The sequence below is a fragment of the Athene cunicularia genome, assembly GCF_003259725.1.
Source record: "Athene cunicularia isolate RWA chromosome 10 unlocalized genomic scaffold, athCun1 chr10_part1, whole genome shotgun sequence".
NCBI classification, from domain to species: Eukaryota; Metazoa; Chordata; class Aves; order Strigiformes; family Strigidae; genus Athene; species Athene cunicularia.
The window spans coordinates 18,625,394-18,646,429 of record NW_020799112.1 but is presented as its reverse complement, the minus strand read 5'-3'; the positions used below and the strand labels follow the sequence as shown (position 1 = coordinate 18,646,429).

General features: G+C 37.3%; 1 protein-coding gene across 3 annotated transcripts in view; it reads left to right on the top strand.

Moving 5' to 3' along the window:
- The window catches only part of TRPM7 (transient receptor potential cation channel subfamily M member 7), a 35,666-nt gene extending 18,770 nt beyond the window's left edge, over positions 1–16,896 (top strand). The window contains exons 20-39 of one of the 3 annotated variants that reach the window (XM_026855941.1): positions 580–864; positions 1,938–2,112; positions 2,630–2,762; positions 3,584–3,768; positions 4,437–4,569; positions 5,037–5,752; positions 7,858–7,934; positions 8,804–8,863; positions 10,302–10,383; positions 10,776–10,846; positions 11,335–11,372; positions 12,070–12,095; positions 12,687–12,737; positions 12,826–12,891; positions 13,510–13,793; positions 14,130–14,212; positions 14,558–14,763; positions 15,794–15,843; positions 15,934–16,043; positions 16,879–16,896. In XM_026855941.1, coding sequence (XP_026711742.1) covers positions 580–864; positions 1,938–2,112; positions 2,630–2,762; positions 3,584–3,768; positions 4,437–4,569; positions 5,037–5,752; positions 7,858–7,934; positions 8,804–8,863; positions 10,302–10,383; positions 10,776–10,846; positions 11,335–11,372; positions 12,070–12,095; positions 12,687–12,737; positions 12,826–12,891; positions 13,510–13,793; positions 14,130–14,212; positions 14,558–14,763; positions 15,794–15,843; positions 15,934–15,945 — 2,733 coding nt within the window. In that variant the 3' untranslated portion in view covers positions 15,946–16,043; positions 16,879–16,896. Of the gene's footprint in view, positions 1–579; positions 865–1,937; positions 2,113–2,629; positions 2,763–3,583; positions 3,769–4,436; positions 4,570–5,036; positions 5,753–7,704; positions 7,935–8,803; positions 8,864–9,238; positions 10,201–10,301; positions 10,384–10,775; positions 10,847–11,334; positions 11,373–12,069; positions 12,096–12,686; positions 12,738–12,825; positions 12,892–13,509; positions 13,794–14,129; positions 14,213–14,557; positions 14,764–15,793; positions 15,844–15,933; positions 16,044–16,878 lie in introns of those variants that run through there. The other 2 variants (XM_026855942.1, XM_026855943.1) reach the window with 2 other exon arrangements.
- The last annotated feature ends 4,140 nt before the right edge of the window (positions 16,897–21,036 follow it).

Below are 21,036 nucleotides of genomic sequence, written 5' to 3'. Positions count from 1 at the left end.
CCCCCCCCCCCCCCCCCCAATTGTAATAAAATAAACAACCTTGCTTTTCTGAGGGGTGAAATGTGTATTTATCTATTAGTGTCAGACAGACTCTACTATGCCATGACCAAGATGGCAAAACATAAAAGATTTGTCAAGGTAGGATAGCTATCACAATATGAAACACGATGTTTGCTCAGCAAGAGACTTTTGAGACGTTCTATAAGAATTTTTAAGGGAGAGAGGAAGTTAGTTCATTAGACAGGTATCTCTGGCCCAACTGCAGGTGCAGAAAGCAGGGCTCATTTTTGTAACTAACTGCCCCCAAATAAAAAAAAAAAACAAACCCAAACCCACCACCAAAAAAACTCAAACCCAAAATTCTTTCATATTGTTCAGACAGAACGAAACATGCATTTTCCTTGTCCTTGTTGGGAGGCTGATGCAGTTAAATGCTGGTTTTGATTCCACAATGTAAAAGAATTATCCATTTGAATAGATATTTTATTTTTGCAAGTGTAAAAATATTAGTGATTCCTATATTTGAGTGTTAGTCCATGTGCAATAAATGTGAGCAGACCCGACTTATTTTTGTTGCAGGTTTTTATGTCAGAAGCTGGGAAGATTAATCAGAAGATTAAAGTGTGGTTCAGTGATTACTTCAACATCAGTGACACAGTTGCCATTGTCACTTTCTTCATTGGGTTTGCGTTAAGATTTGGAGCAAAGGGGAATTTTGGCGAAAACACTTACAGAGAAAATTATGTCTTTGTTGCTGGAAGAATAACATACTGTCTCAATATAATTTTTTGGTATGTGCGATTACTGGATTTTCTAGCTGTAAATCAACAGGCTGGCCCTTACGTTATGATGATTGGGAAAATGGTAAGTACTGCTTTTGTTACGTTGTTTTTTTTTTTTTTTCCCCCCAACTGAACTACATTTTTCTTGCTGCATCCATTTACAAATTTTCTCAGAGTTTTATTTAGTAAAAGGTTAGTGTTGTATGTCAACAGCTCAGTGTGCAGAATTAGCTAGCTGGAATATAACTTACTATGCTGCAAAACAGACACTGGTTAGAAGGCTTCCTTTATTATTATGGAGCTTTCTCTGTCACATATCTGTAAAAAAAACTGGCAAATCTTCCTTCTCTGGTCTGTTTTATTCTTAGATGTCAGAGACTTGAATATGATGATACCTTTTTTTGATTCATCTAACATTACTTCCTTTTTGGGTCTGAGACTTGGTTTTGTTGCCTTTGTGCTCTCTAGGGCAAGTGTTTTGTGCTGTGGAAAACTGGGTCTAAATCGTGTCTCTGTTTTTGTCTTTCCTCGCACAAAAAAATATTCAGATTGTTCACATTTAAGAATACATAGCTTTATTGTCACTGAGCTATTCTAACTTTAAAAAAAAAAAGTTAAGGTTTGAGAACTGTATATACAAAGATGGAAGGGGGTGTTTGTCTTTCTTCCCCCTATAAAATGGTTCCTACAAAGTTGAACCCTGTCATTCTGTAAAAATGAGGGCATCAAATGGCTCATTTCTCACTTTGATTTCTGGCAAGAGGCATTGGTTCTGTGTTTTGGCCCTTGGGAAACTACCTCTTCCCTCTGCGTTTTGTGCAGCTCTTGAGTGCTTGTAGAAAGGAATGTTTATCAGCTGCTACTCATCCACATAATAGTTATTTGAGTTACAAAGGAAATACTTTCAGTTGCCTTTGGCTGAGGATACTAAATATACTGTAAGAAAGTACAGGAAGAAAACAAAATTTTTTTACAGAGTTTGTTATTTAACAAAAATTTCTGACTGAAATCTAAGTGTCCTAGACTGTTTTCCTTATATAATACATAGAATTCATAAAGTGTACATAAACACTGTCACTGTAAAAGTGTTTAAAGTTGCAAAATCATAATTAAGACCTTGTGGTTTAACTGACTTTTTTTTTTGTGTGTTAATAGGTGGCCAACATGTTTTACATTGTGGTGATTATGGCACTTGTACTACTTAGTTTTGGTGTTCCCAGGAAGGCAATACTGTATCCTGATGAGGCACCCTCTTGGACTCTTGCTAGAGATATTGTGTTTCATCCATACTGGATGATTTTTGGTGAAGTGTATGCCTATGAAATTGATGGTAAGACACTACGGTTTCGAAGCAAGGAGGGAGAAAACTTACTCTGATAAGATCTACTCAAGGTCTTACGAAATTCTAGTTTTAAGAAATGAACTGCCCGCTATTGTCAACACTGATTCTGTTAATTGTATTATCTCTTCTTTGTGAGTTGCAGCTGTATAATTTCTTTACTACATAATTATCTTTTGTAAAGCTTGAATGAAACCTCTACTTAATCACAACTTCTTACGAGGCTATTTCTAGCAAAATTTTGGAATTTCCCCCACAGCTGTCATACCAAAATTTTTTGTGGCAATGTATTATGCTTTTCAAATCTGATAATACAATTATACCATAGTATGAACCACAAACTGTGTCTCCTGTATTTTTCTACCATAATCCTAAATGCATGGAGACCTTTTGAATTGCAGAACCAGATAGTTAATTGTTGCAGTCTTTCTATTTCCCTCTGTACCTGCTTGGATGTTCTAAAAGTTGTACATATTTTCTCTGTATCTTTTTTTTTTTCCCAACACAGTATGTGCAAATAATTCTGATGAAAAGGTTGCTCATCTCTGTGGCCCAGGAACATGGTTGACCCCGTTTCTTCAAGCTGTCTACCTCTTTGTACAGTACATAATTATGGTTAATCTCCTTATTGCGTTTTTCAAGTGAGTATATGGAGAATTGTTAATTTTTACTAATCCTTTGATAAGCTTCTATTTCACTGCAATAAAATGACAAGATTAGAAGAACTGATGCCAGTTCAAAGCCATCCCATTTGCTGGGAGTATTTTCAGGTTCTAAAGCTGATCTTCGTCTCCTCCTCACTGCAAACCAGTGACTTAAGTAGGGAAGTGTGTGATGTGACTGGTATGGGTCAAATCTATGAGGCCAGGGGAGTCAGAAGTTTTGGAGAATTTGAAAGCATTTTATAATTTCTCTTTGGCAGAAAACCAACAAAATTGTTTCTTCATCTGTGTATGGACTGGTGTTCCTAAATTCATCGAACATTTTGTAGTTGGTTGAGTTGAACTGTAGTAGAGAAAATTGTCTTTAAAGTTGTCTGCAAGTGTTTGACTTAAGGGAGTAAGCAGCTCACTAATACTGAAGAATGGCAGGCTGTAGAATTAATGTGGTCTGATACGAAAATCTGGGTTTAGTTAGAAATATTTTTCTGTTTGTTTGGCGAACTTGAAATTTGATCTCGGTGTAATTTATTTCTCGGTGTAATTTATTTCTATGTTAACAGATGAGAATTTTTTAACCCTCTCCTTGCTTTGGATCACGGTGTTTTCTTGAATGTGTTTCTGACTTCCACTGAAATAATTTTGCAGTAAAAACCAAATATCTGTCTCTTACTTAAGTAGCTTCAGAATTCAAGGTTTTATCAAAGTGTTAACAACCCCCAAACATCAACCTCCTCCACACAGACCCTCTGATGACCCCAAAACCCACTTTTTTGTGTTAATACTTTTCTGTTCCCTTTCAGCAACGTGTATTTACAAGTCAAGGCAATTTCAAACATTGTGTGGAAGTATCAACGCTATCATTTCATTATGGCCTACCATGAAAAACCTGTTCTGCCTCCACCACTTATTATTCTTAGCCACATGGCTTCCCTGTTCTGTTGTATATGTAAAAGAAGAAAGACAGACAAGACTTCGGATGGGCCAAGTATGAACAGCTATTATCCAAAAAATTGCAGTAACCTTTTTGATATGGTTAAATCAAACTGTCAGAAAAGTGCTCTGTTCTTGATTGAAATGTATATTGTCAAGAAAATTGAAGTAGGTCTTAATTTACCATGTTTTTAATATTAAGACTTAATTCTGTTCAAAGGCTCAGTGTTTTTATGAAGGGTATAATGTACAGACCCTAGAAAGCTCCACTCCTAACTAACTTCCGACAAACAAAAAAACCCAAGATTAGATTTCCTGTTAGTGTTAATGGGGAAAGAATTTTTTTCATTCTGGAAAACTTCTGTTGTTGCTGGAAACCCTTTGAAAATTGAAAAAGAAAAAAAATATGTTCCACAGATGATAAAATCCAGCTAAGGAATCTAGCTTCTGCCTCAAATTAAAAGGCATTGGAGGGTAGGAACATAAGGAATGATATGTGCAGATCCTCTCAGAATTACTATTTTTATTTTAGTGGAAATTTTGACTTTGAACTTTTTTCTAGCAAGATGAGAAGAAGGGTCTTGGATCTTGTGTTTTTTTTGTTGGGTTTGCTTTGTTTTTTATTTTTAACACCCTTTGTAAAGTTGTGACTATGAGTTTCCAGCATCTGTACTGCTTCACTGCATATGTGTCATCTTACTGAACTGTGTAATCTCTCTTTAGAACTCTTCCTGACAGAAGAAGATCAAAAGAAACTTCATGATTTTGAAGAGCTGTGTGTTGAGATGTATTTCAATGAAAAGGATGATAAATTTCATTCTGGAAGCGAGGAGAGGATTCGAGTCACATTTGAACGGTAGAATATTTACAAATTTCTGAATAGAGAAGCTCAGAACCTTTGCAGGTTTTTGTGCTTTAAGAGGGGTAAAATGCAGTTCAAGAACATAAGGATTTATGCAAACTTTAGACGATGTTTTTCCTGTTGCTATGCGGAAACCGATGATGTGATTGATGCTTTGTGATCTGTAGCGGCACTCAGTAAGCTGAGGCAATTGTATTATTGATTTTCTCACGGTGTTTTGATAAACTGATAAATTTGAAAAACTACTGTAGGCCCTCTATTGATGTGTGTGTTAAATTCTGTCATTCAGAAGTTTGTACAAATGTTGTATTACAAAACAGTCCAATACTATAGTGTATAACATCCTGAAATTTCTTAGATTTTTCCTGATTAAATGGGCAGAAAGGGTTACGGAGATGTTTCTTTTGCATATTGAGAAAAATGCTTTTCAATAGCTGCTTCATAATTTTGATTTTTCTTAGGGTGGAACAAATGTGCATTCAGATAAAGGAAGTTGGTGATCGTGTCAACTACATAAAAAGGTCATTACAGTCTTTAGATTCACAGATTGGCCACCTACAGGACCTCTCTGCTCTAACTGTGGATACTCTGAAAACACTGACTGCACAGAAAGCTTCGGAAGCTAGCAAGGTTCATAATGAAATCACACGGGAATTGAGCATTTCAAAACATTTGGCACAAAACCTTATTGAGGATGGCTCTCTAAGATCTTCTGTGTGGAAAAAGCACAGCATTGGAAATGTCTTTGGTTCTTTTCCACAAGGAGGCCTTGAAAGTAATAATGCTTTACTCTGTAACATTTCTATACGTGATGAAAAAGAAGCCCAACATAAGACAATTGGTCAGGAGTTAGCTCCAGTTCCCCGAAGAGAAGAAATAAACTTTCAAGAGGCAGGTTCCTCAGGCAGTGCCTTATTTTCAAATGCTGTTTCCCCTCCAGAACTTCGCCAACGAATACAGGCTGCAGTGATCTCAAAATCCATTGGTAAAAGTAAAAAATTAGGCAACTCATCCAACAGCATGCCACATGTAACATCCCCAACAGCTAAATTTTTTGTTAGCACTCCGTCTCGGCCCAGTTGCAAAAGTCAGCTGGATTCTTCAGCAAAGCACGAAGAGACTGTTTTCTCTAAGGCTACAGAAGGAGATAATAATGTAGAATTTGGTGCATTTGTGGGTAAGTATAACAAAGTAGATTCTGAATGTCCTGAAGTCATTATTAGCTGCTCTTATCCTCTTGCTTCTGGCTCTGCTTGCCTTGCTTTCACCCAACCTTGTGTTGAAAATGGAGGATACGTTAATTGTGGTTTTATTCATGATGAGAGTGACACTAATGATAACTACAGCTGCAGAGTTGACAAATGTGATCACCAGTCCTCTGTCAACTTATTGAAGAACAACCCCCAAATGAAGTTCTCTTTGTCAACTGGCGACTTGATGTCAACAGTCAACTGTGGCGGCTCACGTGGAAAATTGAATTTTAAAGATGAACTTTCCAAAAGTCAGCATGTCCATGCAATGGAACTACAAAACCAAGATTTATGTTCTAACATCCTTATGGGACTACTTCATAAACTGTGGACCAAATCTAAGCCACAAGGTTTGACTTACCAAGAATTGTATAGTATTTTGGGTGTATTCCGGTTGCAGGTGACTTTATTCTACCATTTTGCTCTGCTTTTTCATGCTTTTAACATCTCTAATTTCCCTATGTTGCTTGAATTTTTTTTTTACTTAAATTATCATTTCTTTATAATTCTGTCATATAGACAATATTTTTTTCTGAAAAACATTAGCCAGTTGTTGAGTATAGCAGTTTTGTGCAATTAGCAGCTCTACAACTTGGTATGGGCATTGTAGACAAACTTTTTGTGACTCATTATAAAGCTCCTACCTTCTCATTGCATAAATCAAAAATATTGTCTATTTCTTGACGTAATTACAGAAGACAGGCTGATGGAATCCTGGACAAATATCTTTGTGGTATCTGTGTCGAGCTGAGGGATCCTCCTATACTATGTTTCTAAACACTGTTGTAACTGGGATCTTCCACTGTTGCCTAGGCTAATGTATCTTTTGGCAGTTGTTTTGGAAGTTTCCAAAGTCCTTTTATTAAATACAGCATTACGCCTTCCCTCAAGTTTTGCTTAACAGTAAAAAGGTGCACGGTTTTGGTTAGCGTTATCTGCATCTTTGAATGGTAAAACAGTGGCAGATTCATTGCAAAACACAGGTGTGGGTTTACTAACTGATTTCTGTCGAGTAGATAATGCTTTAAGTACACTTAGTGTATAGCAGAAGATCACAATCTGGAGCCGTCAGGTTACCTGCAGAGGTGTTGTCTTGCCCCAGTTGTTCAGGGATGTCTCAGTGTTTTCCAAAGGCTTGTTGGGGATGTAAAAAAATTAAATATTTAGACAAGAGTTTATTCCGCCGTTGTGAATCTTGGAGTTCTGAGAAGTTACCTACATGCACTAGCATTTTTCGATTTGTGTATGTGTAGGAAGAGTATCTACACATTTCTACACTCACTAGCTATTTGTTTATAATTTCCTCACGGTTTAAAAAAAGAAAACATTTTTTTTTTTAATTCAGAAAGCAAGACTAAACGGAAATAATGGACAGCAATTGAATAATTCTTATCTAATCTTTAAATGTACTTTACCACTAATAACTTTGAATACTAACTATACTTACTTTACTGGAGCCAAATTTTCAGTGTATGGTCCTCTTGACATCACTAGCATTTAGAACATACTCTTCATTCTTGCCGTCCATGTTTTATAAAACTTGTGCTAAGGTGCAGCTTTCTGTTGTGAAGCCAAGTAGATTTTTCATTCATTATATAACCACGTGCTTGGTAAAATTCAGAAAAGTGTTTCTTGCAGCTGGAAGCATGAAGGGTATATTGTAAAAGCTACCTCAAGAAAACTGTCTGCTTTTCCTTCATTTGTCGTACATAAAAGTACTGTAATTCAGCCTGCCCTTGTTCCTTTCATGTGAGGAGCATGCACTTGAGTTAAAATTTAAATTTTTAGTTTAGCTTTTTGAATTGTGGTAATGTGGGAAAAGCAATAGTTTCATATTATTTTGTTACACTGATTTTTTTTATTTTTTTTTTTACTTTAGCGTGTTTGAAAAGTCTTTCTCTAGCGCTAACAGGCACACAGGACTTAGGTGGTTTGTAACCCTTTGCTGTGGTGATGCACACTATTGGCATGGTCAGACCACTGGAGGTTGTCTTTGATTTTGAATACTCTTTTTGAATTCACTGTGTCAAAGGTCACAGAGACAGCATGGAGTTACAGCGGTTTAAAGACGCAGCAAGCAAAATTAAAGAAAGGAGTTCTGATATTGAGGTAAGCATGGAAGACGTTGTCAAACATGGGAATGGGGATAACTTTTTTTTTTTTTGAACTGTAACATCGCAATATATTTTGAAAAGGTGTAAATACAAAGAACTTGCAAAATGCAGCCCAGAAGGAATGTGTATCTGTTTCATGATTTAAAAAAATCCTAGTGAAAAGTCATACAACCTTAACTGCACATCGAGTGCTGTTGCCTCATAATATACTAATGCAATATTGAACAAGATCTGAGGTTATGAAAGCTGAGATGACTATAACTGCGAATTAAGATAAAATTATGTATCTGTAATTAGTATTAAATGAATCATTTCACACTCATAAATTTCAAGATCAGCATTTAGGAAGATTTCAGTGGTTTAGGTGATACTTTACAGAGTGAGATGATGGTGTATATGATTTTTAAAAGTGACAAAAATTGTTCATCATGCTTCAAGAAGAAAAGGCCTTTTTAGTAAACTTGTCAAATTAAAATGATGTGTCATTTCCGTTTTCTTAAAGAATAATAAAGATAACTAAATGGGAAGTTATCAATTGTAACAAACCTGTCCTCCAAGCGCTATAGTATATACAGAAAAAAGCTAATTTTCTCACTGTAGCTATTAAGATAAATTAGTAAATACAAGTTACCATTTGCAGTTACCCCTCATTCAGGGGAGAATCTGACGAGAATTGCATCCTGACCATTTGTAATGTCAATGTTCTGGACCTTCTGATAAGTATAATGTGTGACCAAAAAGGCTTTTGTGTGTCTGTATTTTTGGCAGGTTTGGGGGTTTTTTGTGGGTTTGTTGTGGGCTTGTTTGGGGTTTTTTTTGTAATAATGTTTACAGTTTGCTTTGGGTTTTATTCTTTTTTAATAGGAGCAACAGGAAGACTTCAAAAAAGCTATATTGGAAGGCATAGAGACAACCAGACTTCAAGTAAGTCAAGATTTCCATTTATTTAGACATTATTTTCACCAGATACAAAACGTATTCTTTACAGTGAAGACAGGGAAACTCTGTTTTCTTATATCATTATCTATAAGTAAACCCTGCTTATGACTTTTTTTTAAAAATATATATAAACCCTGGTTGTGATTTAAAAAAAGAAAAAAAAATCTGTAGAGTTGAACTTTTGTACAAATACAGCTGGATGTCTCCCTTGATGTAGGTCTAAATAGCTCCAGTGTTTGGTACTGTTGGGATGCAGACTCCAGCAGCATTGCCAGACAGTATCGCTGTTCTTAGACACTTAGTTATAGAGTTGTCCCATCTTAACTGGTGGGACTGGTTTGATTCTTACCTTTCATTTAGGCACTACAGTCATTGATGGTAAGATGCTGAAGATGTATGCTGAACACTGAAATGCATATAGACCTAAAAATGGGTCTTCAGAAGACACTTTCAGCAGGTGCATTCTCTGTGTTGCGTTCCAGTGAAGTATTTATGTTTGGGGATGTAAAGAAAATCTTTCTTGCATATATATATGAGCACACACACTCTCTTACACACACACAGAGGTGTATACACGTGCCTGTGTGTATGCATTTAGGTGTGTGCGGATGTATTCCTTAAGAGGGAAGGGGTGAAAAAGGGTGGTAACAATTTCCTAACTGTTACAAATCTTGGAATGAAAAGCAGGGCGTAGCATTCCAAGTTCCAGTTTTGTGTTCTTCAGAATCTTGAATTTTTTGCATTTTATTCAGGTAACCATTGGAATTAATAGGCTGGTTGTGAGGAATGTTCCAGCCCTGTGCCTGTCTACGTGTAGTTCTAGTTTGTCACAAAACTGCCTTTCTTCTTTTTTGCAGAAGAAATAATTTGTTGTCAAAAGCTGACCCATCTCAGTAGATATTGGGAAAATATGTAAATATTATTGAGGAATACGTCCATAAGGAAATTTCATTCATAAACTAGAGGTTTCAATGTGGCAAGACTTCTCTAGATTTTGTTCCTATTTTCAATGGGTTCAAACTGAACTTTAGTTTCTGCCAAAGCCATGTTCTTGAATGAGCGTTGATAGCTAACAGAGGCACGTGACAGAACAGCTGAACTTAGTGCTAGTAGAGATCCAGTGTAATGGAGGTTTATGTAGTTGTATCCTATTGTAACGTTCTCTTTAAAAGATCTCTTTCAGTATGGGTCAGTAGTCTTAATGTGTGCGTGAAAATATTAGAGCTGATAGTTGCTGTGAAGAGCATTTTAACTGAATTATGCGCTCAACTTGTACATTTTTGTGCAGCTAGGTGTTTGAGGTACATCCAGAAGTTTAAAAAAAAAAAAATCCTAGGTAGTGCTAGAAAAGAAAATTGGGCAGACTGTGTGCCAGAAGAGCAGAATTTGAAAACATTTTTTTTTTTTTTTTTTTTTTTGGTAGGGTCTTCAAACTGACTGTGGTCTAAGACAATCTAGTTCTTGCGGTGGGTTTACTGACCCTCTGACAGCCCATTCAGAGCAATGTAAGTGCATTGTCTTTTCGAGTCACCTAATTTTATCGTTAAATTGTGTTGATAATTCATATTTAAGAAGATACAAAGGAAAAACACTAAGTTGAAGCATCTTGAAATATTTTAATGATTGGTGCTACTTGAATCTGCTCCTGTGTTTCACTGTGGTTCTCCTGGGCATGCCAGCTTAATTCTGTTACCTTGCATTTGCTACAGATAGCAAGTCATAAAAAGCTAAGTGATCTAGTTCAGGACTGTGCTGGAAACTTGTAAAGATAAAGATAGTTGCGGATTGAGCTTTTTTTGAGAGCCGCATTAAGCTGCAGAGTTGCTCACTCAGTTGGGAAATAGGTAAGTAACAACGAGACACGCTGTTCTTTGTGCAATTGTGAATCTCTTCGTAGTGTACAGCAAGAGCAGGAGAGCGTCGAGTGATGACACTCAGCAAGTGGATTCCAAAGCAGCCTTACTGACGGTTTGTATCTGCCTTTTTTTGTTGTTGTTAAGCGGAAACTGAATAAATAAAGGAGAAGAAACATATTGTATAAAGAATAATACTGGTTTGTGGTCTCATTTGTTCAAGGAGGCAACAGAAGGGAACCTGTTTTGCCTGAGGGAAGTAGTTGTCCATGTTTTCTACTACGTATCGTGCATATTGTGGAAACATGCTGCTTCCTGTTTATGGAAAAAAACACAACTTTTAATGAAAATAACGATTGATATAATCCACAGAACAGTAGTGAATCTATAGCCTTATCTATTCTTTTAATTGTAATTACCATTCCTCATTTATATTGGAGCCTTCCCATTCGATTACAGTTCAGTACAGCCTGGTGAAGTATTTCTGATAAACAGGCTGTACTGTAAGATCTTAAAACACATTACCACCCCACCTCCCATTAAATATACCGTGTTTTTCATACAAAACTGAAACCTTTGTTTTTCCTCTCCTTTGTTTTAAAGGATTGGTTACAAGGTAGACCTTCAAATAGCAGTCAGATGTAAGTAAGCTTTCTACTAACGGAGCAATTTTATTACTCTGGTTTTTGATTTGGTTTTGACTGTTGTCTTTGGCTATAGTAGCATTCAGGTGCATTTAATGAAAAAACAAGGTTTAAGGGTTTTTTTTCTAATAAATAACTGAATGTGTTCAGTGGAATGCTTTGACAGGTTCTATTTAGATGAATGGGGTCACATGTCAGAGGGCAAAACATGCTCTTAAATGAAAATGACTGTGTTGACACTTATTAAGGAGCTAGCTTCCTGGTAAAGGTCTTTACCCAACCTTTCAAACTGCAAACCACCTCTGAAACTGTGCAGACATTGCTCTTGTTAACAATTATCCCCTGAGTTAACTGTTAAAGCCATTACCTTATTATTAATCTGATAACAGAAGGGTAAGCTGTTGTGAACAAGTTTTAATTAAAGCACCTCTGTGGGAATGAGCTCTTGTGATGCAAACTTTACATAATGTTGTGCGTGACTTGGTGGTATTTAAAGCGTAGCTCTAAAAACATGAGATTACTTAACAGCCTCCCATTACTATTTTGTAATTAAGAAACCTGTACTGCCCTTGAAAAATAGGATAAAAGCAGTACTGTGGGGCTAACAAGGTGACCTAGGACGAGGTGTCAAAATCGGTGAATACAGTGCAAGTTTTTAAGAAGTAATGACTGTTGGTTTTGTGGCATTTCACAGGCCGTCTGAAGATGATGCGTTGAACGGTAAGTTTGTTTCTGCTGTCACCAAGCTGGGAGCTTTTCATATAAGCAACTGTTCTGGTCTTGTATGAGAATGTATTCAACTACTGATAATTTGTAATTTAATAGACACATTAGTAAAAAAAAAAAAAAAAAAAATCCTACCACTGATGGCTACAGTGCAAACTGTTGCCATTCACAATAGGTCTCCTTCCAACCCTGATGGAGCAGCAGTATTAAACACCAGCCAGGCAGGCTGGCAGCAAAGCCTCGTGGCTTTTATTTTATTTTATTTTTAAAATTGGTTGGAAGCAGAAGTGCTGAGGTACTAACAGGCTGTTCTTACCTCTGCTGTCAGAGTGCTTCCAAAGCATGTTCATCAATATGGTGATGGGCAAAATATAAATATAAAACATAAACCAAAAATCCTACCACTGAGCACTACACTTCTACCCCGAGGTACTGAAGAGCTAAGCATAATACTTAATCTTCTGCACAGTAAACCTTTTTCTTGGTTTACACTTACTTGGCAAGTGTTCTTTGCACGTGGTAATTTTAATACACAATACAGGCAGCAAGCAGTATCTCCTTTTTTAAAAAAAAATCTCTTTTCAGGCATTGCTTCTCCTTTCAAGCCTATCATGGATATCAATTACTATTACTCAGGTCAGTCCCTCTTCTGAACTAATGTTCATATTTTTAATGACATTTGTTAGAGACTTACACTTTAATAAATGCTGTAATTTTCCTCTAGCTGTAGAAAGAAATAACCTGATGAGATTATCACAGAGCATTCCATTCACTCCTGTGCCTCCAAGAGGTAAGAGTTGTACTTCTCGTTGCTGGTTGGGGAAGAAAATAAAACTAAACCCTGTACAGATTCTTTCTAATATAGAATGATCAAGCCAGAGTTCACACTTGCTGTGAGCAAGTCTGAAACTAAAGTTGCAGTGAACTAAAAGAAGCCTAGTGTCTGTCTTGCAACACTCATAAATGTAAATTAATATGACACCTTTTCTAGGGCAGCTCACTTGATTATGAAATCTTGATTTAATTGTAGCTGTCCTCAGAAATGATGATACAGTGATTGTGCTAATACTGTACTAATAGGTTTTATAACAAGCTATCTGGAAGGATTCCTTTAAGTTGTCTTGACTCATAAAAAGTATAAAGAAATATTTATTCCGTGTACTTAATGCTGTTTGAGCAGTGCCATTAATAGTTCTAATTAAGAGGACAAAACTGCTGTGCTACTTTGCTGCTGTATGAAAGAAGATGGAGAGGTGTCTTCCACTGGGTAGTTTAACTATTTTGTGAATTCAGGATGTGAGTAGCAGCTTAATGTTGCAGCCTGTCGAAATCTAACAAACTGTGTTTTCAGCGCTTTTAGTTTTAAACTTGGAAAATTAAACGCAGTAATTGCTTTCTGTTAACATAGGTGAACCAGTCACTGTGTATCGCCTTGAAGAAAGTTCTCCCAGCATCTTGAACAACAGCATGTCTTCCTGGTCACAACTGGGACTCTGTGCTAAAATTGAATTTCTAAGTAAAGAGGAGATGGGAGGAGGTTTACGTCGAGCTCTTAAAGTAGTATGCACGTGGTCGGAATATGATATCCTGAAATCAGGACATCTTTACATCATCAAGTCTTTTCTTCCTGAAGTTGTGAACACTTGGTCAAGTATTTATAAGGAGGACACTGTGTTACACTTGTGCTTGAGAGTAAGTTTTATCCTTGTCAGTTATGAAACATAGACTGGCGTTCTATTTTAAACAGGAATTCTTCTCCTCTTCCTGCTCCCCCCCGTATATACTTATTAAAGAAAAAAAAAAAAAGTTAGTCTGGGGTTCGTTATGAGCTAAAGAATTAAAAACTCTGCTCCGGTGTGGTTTATTTTAATTAGGACTCCAACCATTATGATGTAGATTTAATTTTAAAAGCAGGTAATTTGTTACGCTGTCTTGGGGGAATAGACAGTTACTGTTCCTGCTGCCTTTTGGGGTCCTTAAAGTCCCCTGACAAAAATGCAGTGAATGAAATATGGATTTGAATTGTAGGAAATCCAGCAGCAGAGAGCGGCACAGAAGCTCACCTTTGCTTTCAACCAAATGAAGCCCAAATCCATTCCGTACTCTCCGAGGTGAGTGTATTTTAAACTCCCATTCTGTTGCACTTCTTCTGACACAGAAGAATGCCCACAGGGTTGTTAATAGATATATTATTAAGATATCAAATATATTAAGGTACTGATAGGTGTATATATATCTTAGGACATAACTGTGAATGTATCAAGCAGAATTATTGTTGGCAATATTTTCTATTGATAACTTTTTGCACCGATTCTACCCTAGCGTGATAATATAAAAGACTTTGTATGATAGTTTCAAAGTATTTAAATTGTCAGTAAATCAAATAAAAATCTAGTATTAACGATATATTTGCCATTTATTTTAGAAATATATTCATTAGGAATGCTTTTTACTAGGTTCCTGGAGGTTTTCCTGTTATATTGCCACTCTGCTGGCCAGTGGTTTGCAGTTGAAGAGTGCATGACTGGAGAGTTTAGAAAATACAACAACAATAACGGTGATGAAATAATTCCCACTAACATGCTAGAGGAGGTTATGCTAGCTTTCAGCCATTGGACATACGAGTATACAAGAGGAGAATTGCTGGTACTAGACCTGCAAGGTAATGTTTTTATTCTGAAACGGGGTTTGGGCCAAGGTGGATGCTAAGTGGGTTTTTCTCTTGTGCTAGCATTTTATTAAGAATTTGTGTGCCTAGAACACCAATAACAAGCATTATTTAGTGGATCTTGGTCTAACTAATCTGAATTTATGGTTGTCTTATTTAATTATAGAATCATTTAGGTTGGAAAGGACCTTTCAAGTCCAACTGTTAACCTAGCACTGCCAAGTCCACCACTAAACCCTGTCCCTAAGCACCACGTCTTTTGAATACCTCCAGGGATGGTGACTCCACCACTTCCCTGGGCAGCCTGATCCAATGCTTGACAACCCTTTTAGTGGAGAAATTTTTCCCATTATCCAGTCTAAAATTTCCCTGGTGCAATTTGAGGCCATTTCCCTCTTGTCCTATTGATTCTTACTTGGGAGAAGAGACCAATTCCCACCTCGCTGCAACCTTCCAGGCAGTTGTAGAGAGCAATAAGGTCTTCCTGAGCCTCCTTTTCTGTAGACTAAAAAATCCCAGGTCCCTCAGCCGTTCCTCATAAAACTTGTCCTCTAGACTCTTCGCTAGCTTAATTGCTTGACTGTGGCATTAAATCTTACAGCAACACAGGGAATATAAATATATACACCTTATCCTAGTGATATGAACCATAAAAAAAATAACAGTTTTTGGCACATTTGTGTAGTGCCAGTATGGTAAACTGTATTTATCCTGAGTTGTGTGTTGGATATTCTGGCTGAGAGAACTATATAGGAAAGTTCTTCCTTGTGGGTGAAAATTAAAGTTAGGAAATGCAGGCAAACGTAAAAATAGATGGAAGACATCTGAGAAGTACAGAGTGCTTGTTCAGGAGCAATTTTTATAAGGGTAGAGTATCTCACGTATCATTTGGGTTGGGTTTCTTTTTTCTGCTTTCATTCTTGGGGAATCTGAGAACTCTTAGTGAAGAATGCCAAGGCTTTTCAGTATTAATGCATTTATGTAATGTATCAGATTTAACTTTTTCTTCATGTGCTGTCTGAAGGTGTTGGTGAAAATTTGACCGATCCCTCTGTGATAAAAGCTGGAGAAAAAAGGTAAGGTTAAAGGCGGGTTTAAAAAGAAGTATTATAAAATTTTCACCAGAGAACACATGCAACCCATGTTTATGTGCACTTTATTTCTAAGGTCATATGATATGGTGTTCGGTCCGGCCAATCTGGGAGAGGATGCAATAAAAAACTTCAGAGCAAAGCATCACTGTAATTCCTGCTGCAGGAAACTTAAACTTCCTGGTAAGAGTTGCTGTATTTCTTCTTCTGAGACGCTCATGTCGTGAAATGTTGTATGACCTGTAATGAAATAGTTATGTCAAGCTGTGGAAGTGGAATAAGTAATAAACAGCAGTATTGTAATTTTACTTATTAAAAAGATGTGCCATTTGATAAAGGATCCTAGGAAAAATAGGAAAGGTAGGTCCAGATGATTTCAAACCTTCAAGTTTTTTAAACAAAACGGTGCTTGTGTTTGTTTTGAGGGGTTTTGTTGTGGCTTTTTGTTTGGTTTTGTTGTTGGTTGGGTTGGTTGGTTGGTTTGTTTTCAAAAACCTGTCTAGGTTTGCAGGAGTTCAGTCCGTTAGAACTTTTCAATTCCAGATATTTTTGCTGCACGGACTACACTACACTTCAAACCTTGAAGTTGTTTCTCTGTATCAGGCTTTTAGACTCCAGCAGAACAACATAAGCAACTTGCATGATTCCTGCCTGTTTCATGCTTCTCTTCCAGGTTGTTTCTTACATGAAGAGATGTCATTTATTTTAAATTTGAGTTGTAAATGCTGGTAATGTCAACACAGATCATAGAAGGATCCAATGTCCATGGAAGATTGACTCAATGCTTGCTATAATATCTATATATAAAATAATTCTGAGGTTTTCCTCACTTTCTAAAGCAAAGTTTTAGGCTTCCAATTGCATGTATGATGGAAACACCCTTCTCTGACACAGTGCATCTTGAGGAACTCTTCTTTATAAGTACATATGCGTACCCAGTTCTTTGAAAGACTGTTATGCCCCACTGATTGTATTAGCTGAAGAAATAGTAATCGATGACTTCATTTTGTTTGTACAGACCTGAAGAGGAATGATTACACACCTGACAAGATCATATTTCCTCAGGATGAATCCCCTGAATTGACAATTCAGCCTGGAAGCTGCACCAAAGAATCCGATTCAGCTAATTCTATTCGTCTGATGCTCTAATGATGTGACCAAATCAGTGGCTTCATCCAAACTTCACGGAACGTCACAAAGTTGTCACTTCTCTTTCCTTCTCTATAATTAAAAGAACGATATGTCAAAACAAGGATTGCTGTCTTACAAGTGGAATTTTGCCTGGTCCGTAACCTGAGGACCCAACAACTTGTGATAACCAAGTACAGCAAACAGCTTGGTGGCTGATCGTTTTAAAGGTGGAACGATGACAAGTATTCAAGATACGTTTTTAAAGGGGCTTTTTGGTAGAAGGTTTATTTTTTTTAAATTTCGTTTTGGTTTAGTGGAGAATTTTTCTCTCTGTAGTCCTGTGGTGTGCAATATACCTTCAACCAAAAGGATTTTGGGAGTTGATGTTTGTAAGGTAAAGCATTTGTCTGTTTGGCAGCTGTCTTACTGTCAATCAGCGAAAGACAGGAGAAAGCACCTACCTCTGTAACGCCAGAGTATTCTTTGGGCGTTTTTGGAAGTGTTCCACTAATGTTTTCTCACCAGATGTCTTTTAATCTGGCCTTTTGAAGAGGACAGAGACAAATGAGGTGTATATATGATGCCAGTAGGCTGAGGTTGAAGGTAGGAACTTGATCTGTTCCAATAGAGAGAGAGAGTCTCCTGAATCAGCATCCAGCTTCATGGCTGTAAAGCTGGGTTGGTTTTTTGGTGGAATAGAGCCCTAATTGTGCATAATGAAATTTCTTGTTTTATACATTTCAATTTTATCAAGTCACTGTCAAATAGTAACAAAGCCATGATAGACTGGTATAATCGTATTTAATAGAAGAAATAGTATGTACTGGTCCAAATAAGTTGCCTTGTAAGAACACAAGTTGGAAGTGCTTTTCCTCGTACGTAGTGACTGCTTCAGAAGTTATGCCTTCCAAAGATCTCGTAAAACCAGTATATCAAACCAGAATGTACACGTAACTTTTAAATGTATTTAAAATTGTGTAGAAAACATCTTTAATGTTATGTTATTTGTGGTACTTATTTAAGAGAGACTAGGGTTGGATTAGCATTATGTAAAGTACGGGAGATTGCAATGCACCCTCATGCCAATAAAATGTAATTTAACTGTCCCAAATATTGTTGAGCATTCAGCAAGAAAAAAAAAAACCTGTTGTCCAACTGAAGTTTCATGCTGCGATTTTTTTTTTTGTTACATAGGTACTAATTTGTAATTTTTAATTAAAAGGGCAGTATATAGCTCTATAATTTTTTTATTCAGTAGTGTATCTTATAGATACAGACCTAAGGCACGAACACAATAGCTGTTTAAATGGTGTTTTATGTTTGACGGGGAAAGGTAAAATGTTATAAGGATATAATACTGTATACATTTTGTATATCATTAAATCTTTAAAGAATCTAAAATAAAGTTATTCTTGTTTACAGACTTCTGCTGTCCGTTTGAGTCTGGAAGGTTGTTTGGGTGAACTAAAGTAACTTTTTGTGTGGAAAAAGTAGAATTTGCCATGCTGGATCAAAGCAGTTGTCAGCCTTTTGGCTAACACCAGAAACTTGGTGGGAGATAAAAGTGAAAGCTCTCATAGTAGGCAAACATGTGATGGGGTTAATGAATAAATGAGACAAAATATCTTAAAGCTCTTTACAATGTTTGTTTTGAATTAGGAGCTGCTTCTTGGATGCCTGACTGCATCCCCTTCTGTTGCTGTGAGGTATCGGGCAGTTATTTGAGATGTACGTGCACCTTTTTCATGCTGTATTCTTAGCCAAGTAACAGCAACAGCTGATCTGTAAGTAAGTCAGGCTCCTCTAGAAATCCTTCTCAATTTGAGGAGCCTCAGATGTTGTGAAAATGTGACCAAATTCAGTGCATGTAATAGGAAAACTGTTAGGAGAAAATTGTAAGTAAAACTTAGGAAACTTTTTGTTTCCTGACAAACACTTAAAACCACGGTTAATTTTTACAACCATGATACTTGTGTGACTCAGTTGTTAACAAAATAATGTGGCCCCTGTGTGATGGGTGTGTGTGGTAGTGGGGAGTGTTTCCTCCTGCTCAGTGTTGCACTGACTAGGGCCTGCAGCCCTTCTAAGCCCAAAAGGGACAAATAGGGTTGGGGGATGTATGTAAGGCTGGGAGTAGTTAACACTGCACGTATTTCTGTACGTCTTCCTGGCATGAGTACTACTTAGTCTTGCAGCTAGAATTCTGTGAGAAGCCTGTCTAAAAACTACAACTTTCACAAATTACCTTTTTCACACTAGTAGAAAAAAATCATAAATGTCCTTCAGGAAAGGTGTTGGAAAAGTGTGGTGACAAAGGAAAAAAAACAACAAGTTGGTTTCAAGAAGTAGCCTGACCATGTTAGGATAATACCATGTCCTGTATAAGGAAAACACATTACTTGGTACCTTCCTTCTGTCTACTGTTCTCAGTGTATTTTCCAACATATCTAATTTGGTGCTCTCACTCTAAATAAATTGTTGGCTGTGCTTATACTTGTCGTTAACGGAGTGAAATCGAGACACGATTCCTTCATATCAGCTACAGTGGGGCCAGAATGTAAGTGTGTGAAATTAACTCTAGAAAACACCGTTGTTGTGTGCACTAGGGCGTCACTGTAAACATAAAGCTTCTGAAAAATTTGTAGCTGCTAAGCCTTTGAGGGTTCTAATTTCTTTTTGTGTATTTGCTTTTTTAGAGCAGATGATGAGAATATTTAGTCCAGAACCAGGAGCATGCCAAGAAAATCAAGAAGCAAGGTCCTGACATAGAGAACCCAGATGGAGTGGGCAGGAACGGTAAGATACGCTGGGGTTATAGGGCTGATTACTGTTTCATTGGTAATAGTGAAAGATATCTCAGTGCTGTTTAACCATGTAGAAAGGTGAAGATATGTCAGCACGTGTTGTTGCACTACACCAGAAGCTAATTTAAAAAAAAAAAAAATCATCCAGGCAGTGGTTTTCCATGGGTCGTGCTGCCATATTGTTGGTTTTGTGCTAAGTATGAGATACAGATGGTGATAGTAGTAGTAATCGAAGTAGAAACTAAGCCCCAACAATTGCTGAGGGGTGTTGCAGAGCAGGAAGAGGAGGACAAAGTGCGTTTTGAACAGTACCTGAAAAACTCTTTCTTGAAGGGAAGGAGTTCAAGAGTCAAGTCTTGACTTTGAAGTCAAGAAAAATGTCAAGCTATTTATTTTCTGAGACTGAAACTTTTGGCTTTTCCTTTTTGGAAGATGTGAGTAATGGCCTTTGCAACCTCTGATCTTTTTTTCCCAAAACCACAATTAACTATAAACAAAAGCTGCCGTTGGAAGTTGATGCTAGGCAGGAGGAAGCTTCCTCGTCCCTCACACCCTTACTGCAACTGAACAAATCTGTTGTAGAAATTTGATAGAATTTTGTTTCTTCGAGACAGATATTTGTGGTCATTCCTCAGCCTCTGCCGTGGCCTTAGCTCGGTCTTTCCCTAAGTTTGCATGAACCATCTGACTCCTCCATCCCACGAGAGTATCAGTCAGTATGTCCTTCTGTTAAGCCCATGGTAGAAAATACAGTATTTGTTCTAAGTAACAATATCATCTGGCTGCTGTTCCAGCCGTGTGGAGGCTGGGGAGGGACGTCCCCTGAGCCCCAGCAGGTGGTGGGAAGGGAGCAGTGGTGTAGAGCAGGAACTGGGATGAGGGTCTGTGAATCAAATCTGCCAGGCGTGAGGGAGACCAGGCGTAGGAAGGACATGCCATGAGCAACTGGGAACGTGGGTAGAGCAATACTGGAAACACCCGTGTCGTTCACCAGTGACAAAAATCGTTCCCGGGAAGAGGGAAAAATAAAAGGAATTTCTGTTACTGGTTATCTTTGAAGGTAAGCTGGTGACCCAAAGCCAGAAAGCCTTGTTAGCCCTTTCTTACCTTAACAAAATATGAAGCTATGATATACATCCCATCATCAAAGTATTACAGTGAGATTGATAGCAGTGACACAGATAAGCTGTCCCAAGAGAGCTAGGAGACAGCCTTTGCTTAAAGCTTAACGAGTAAGAAAA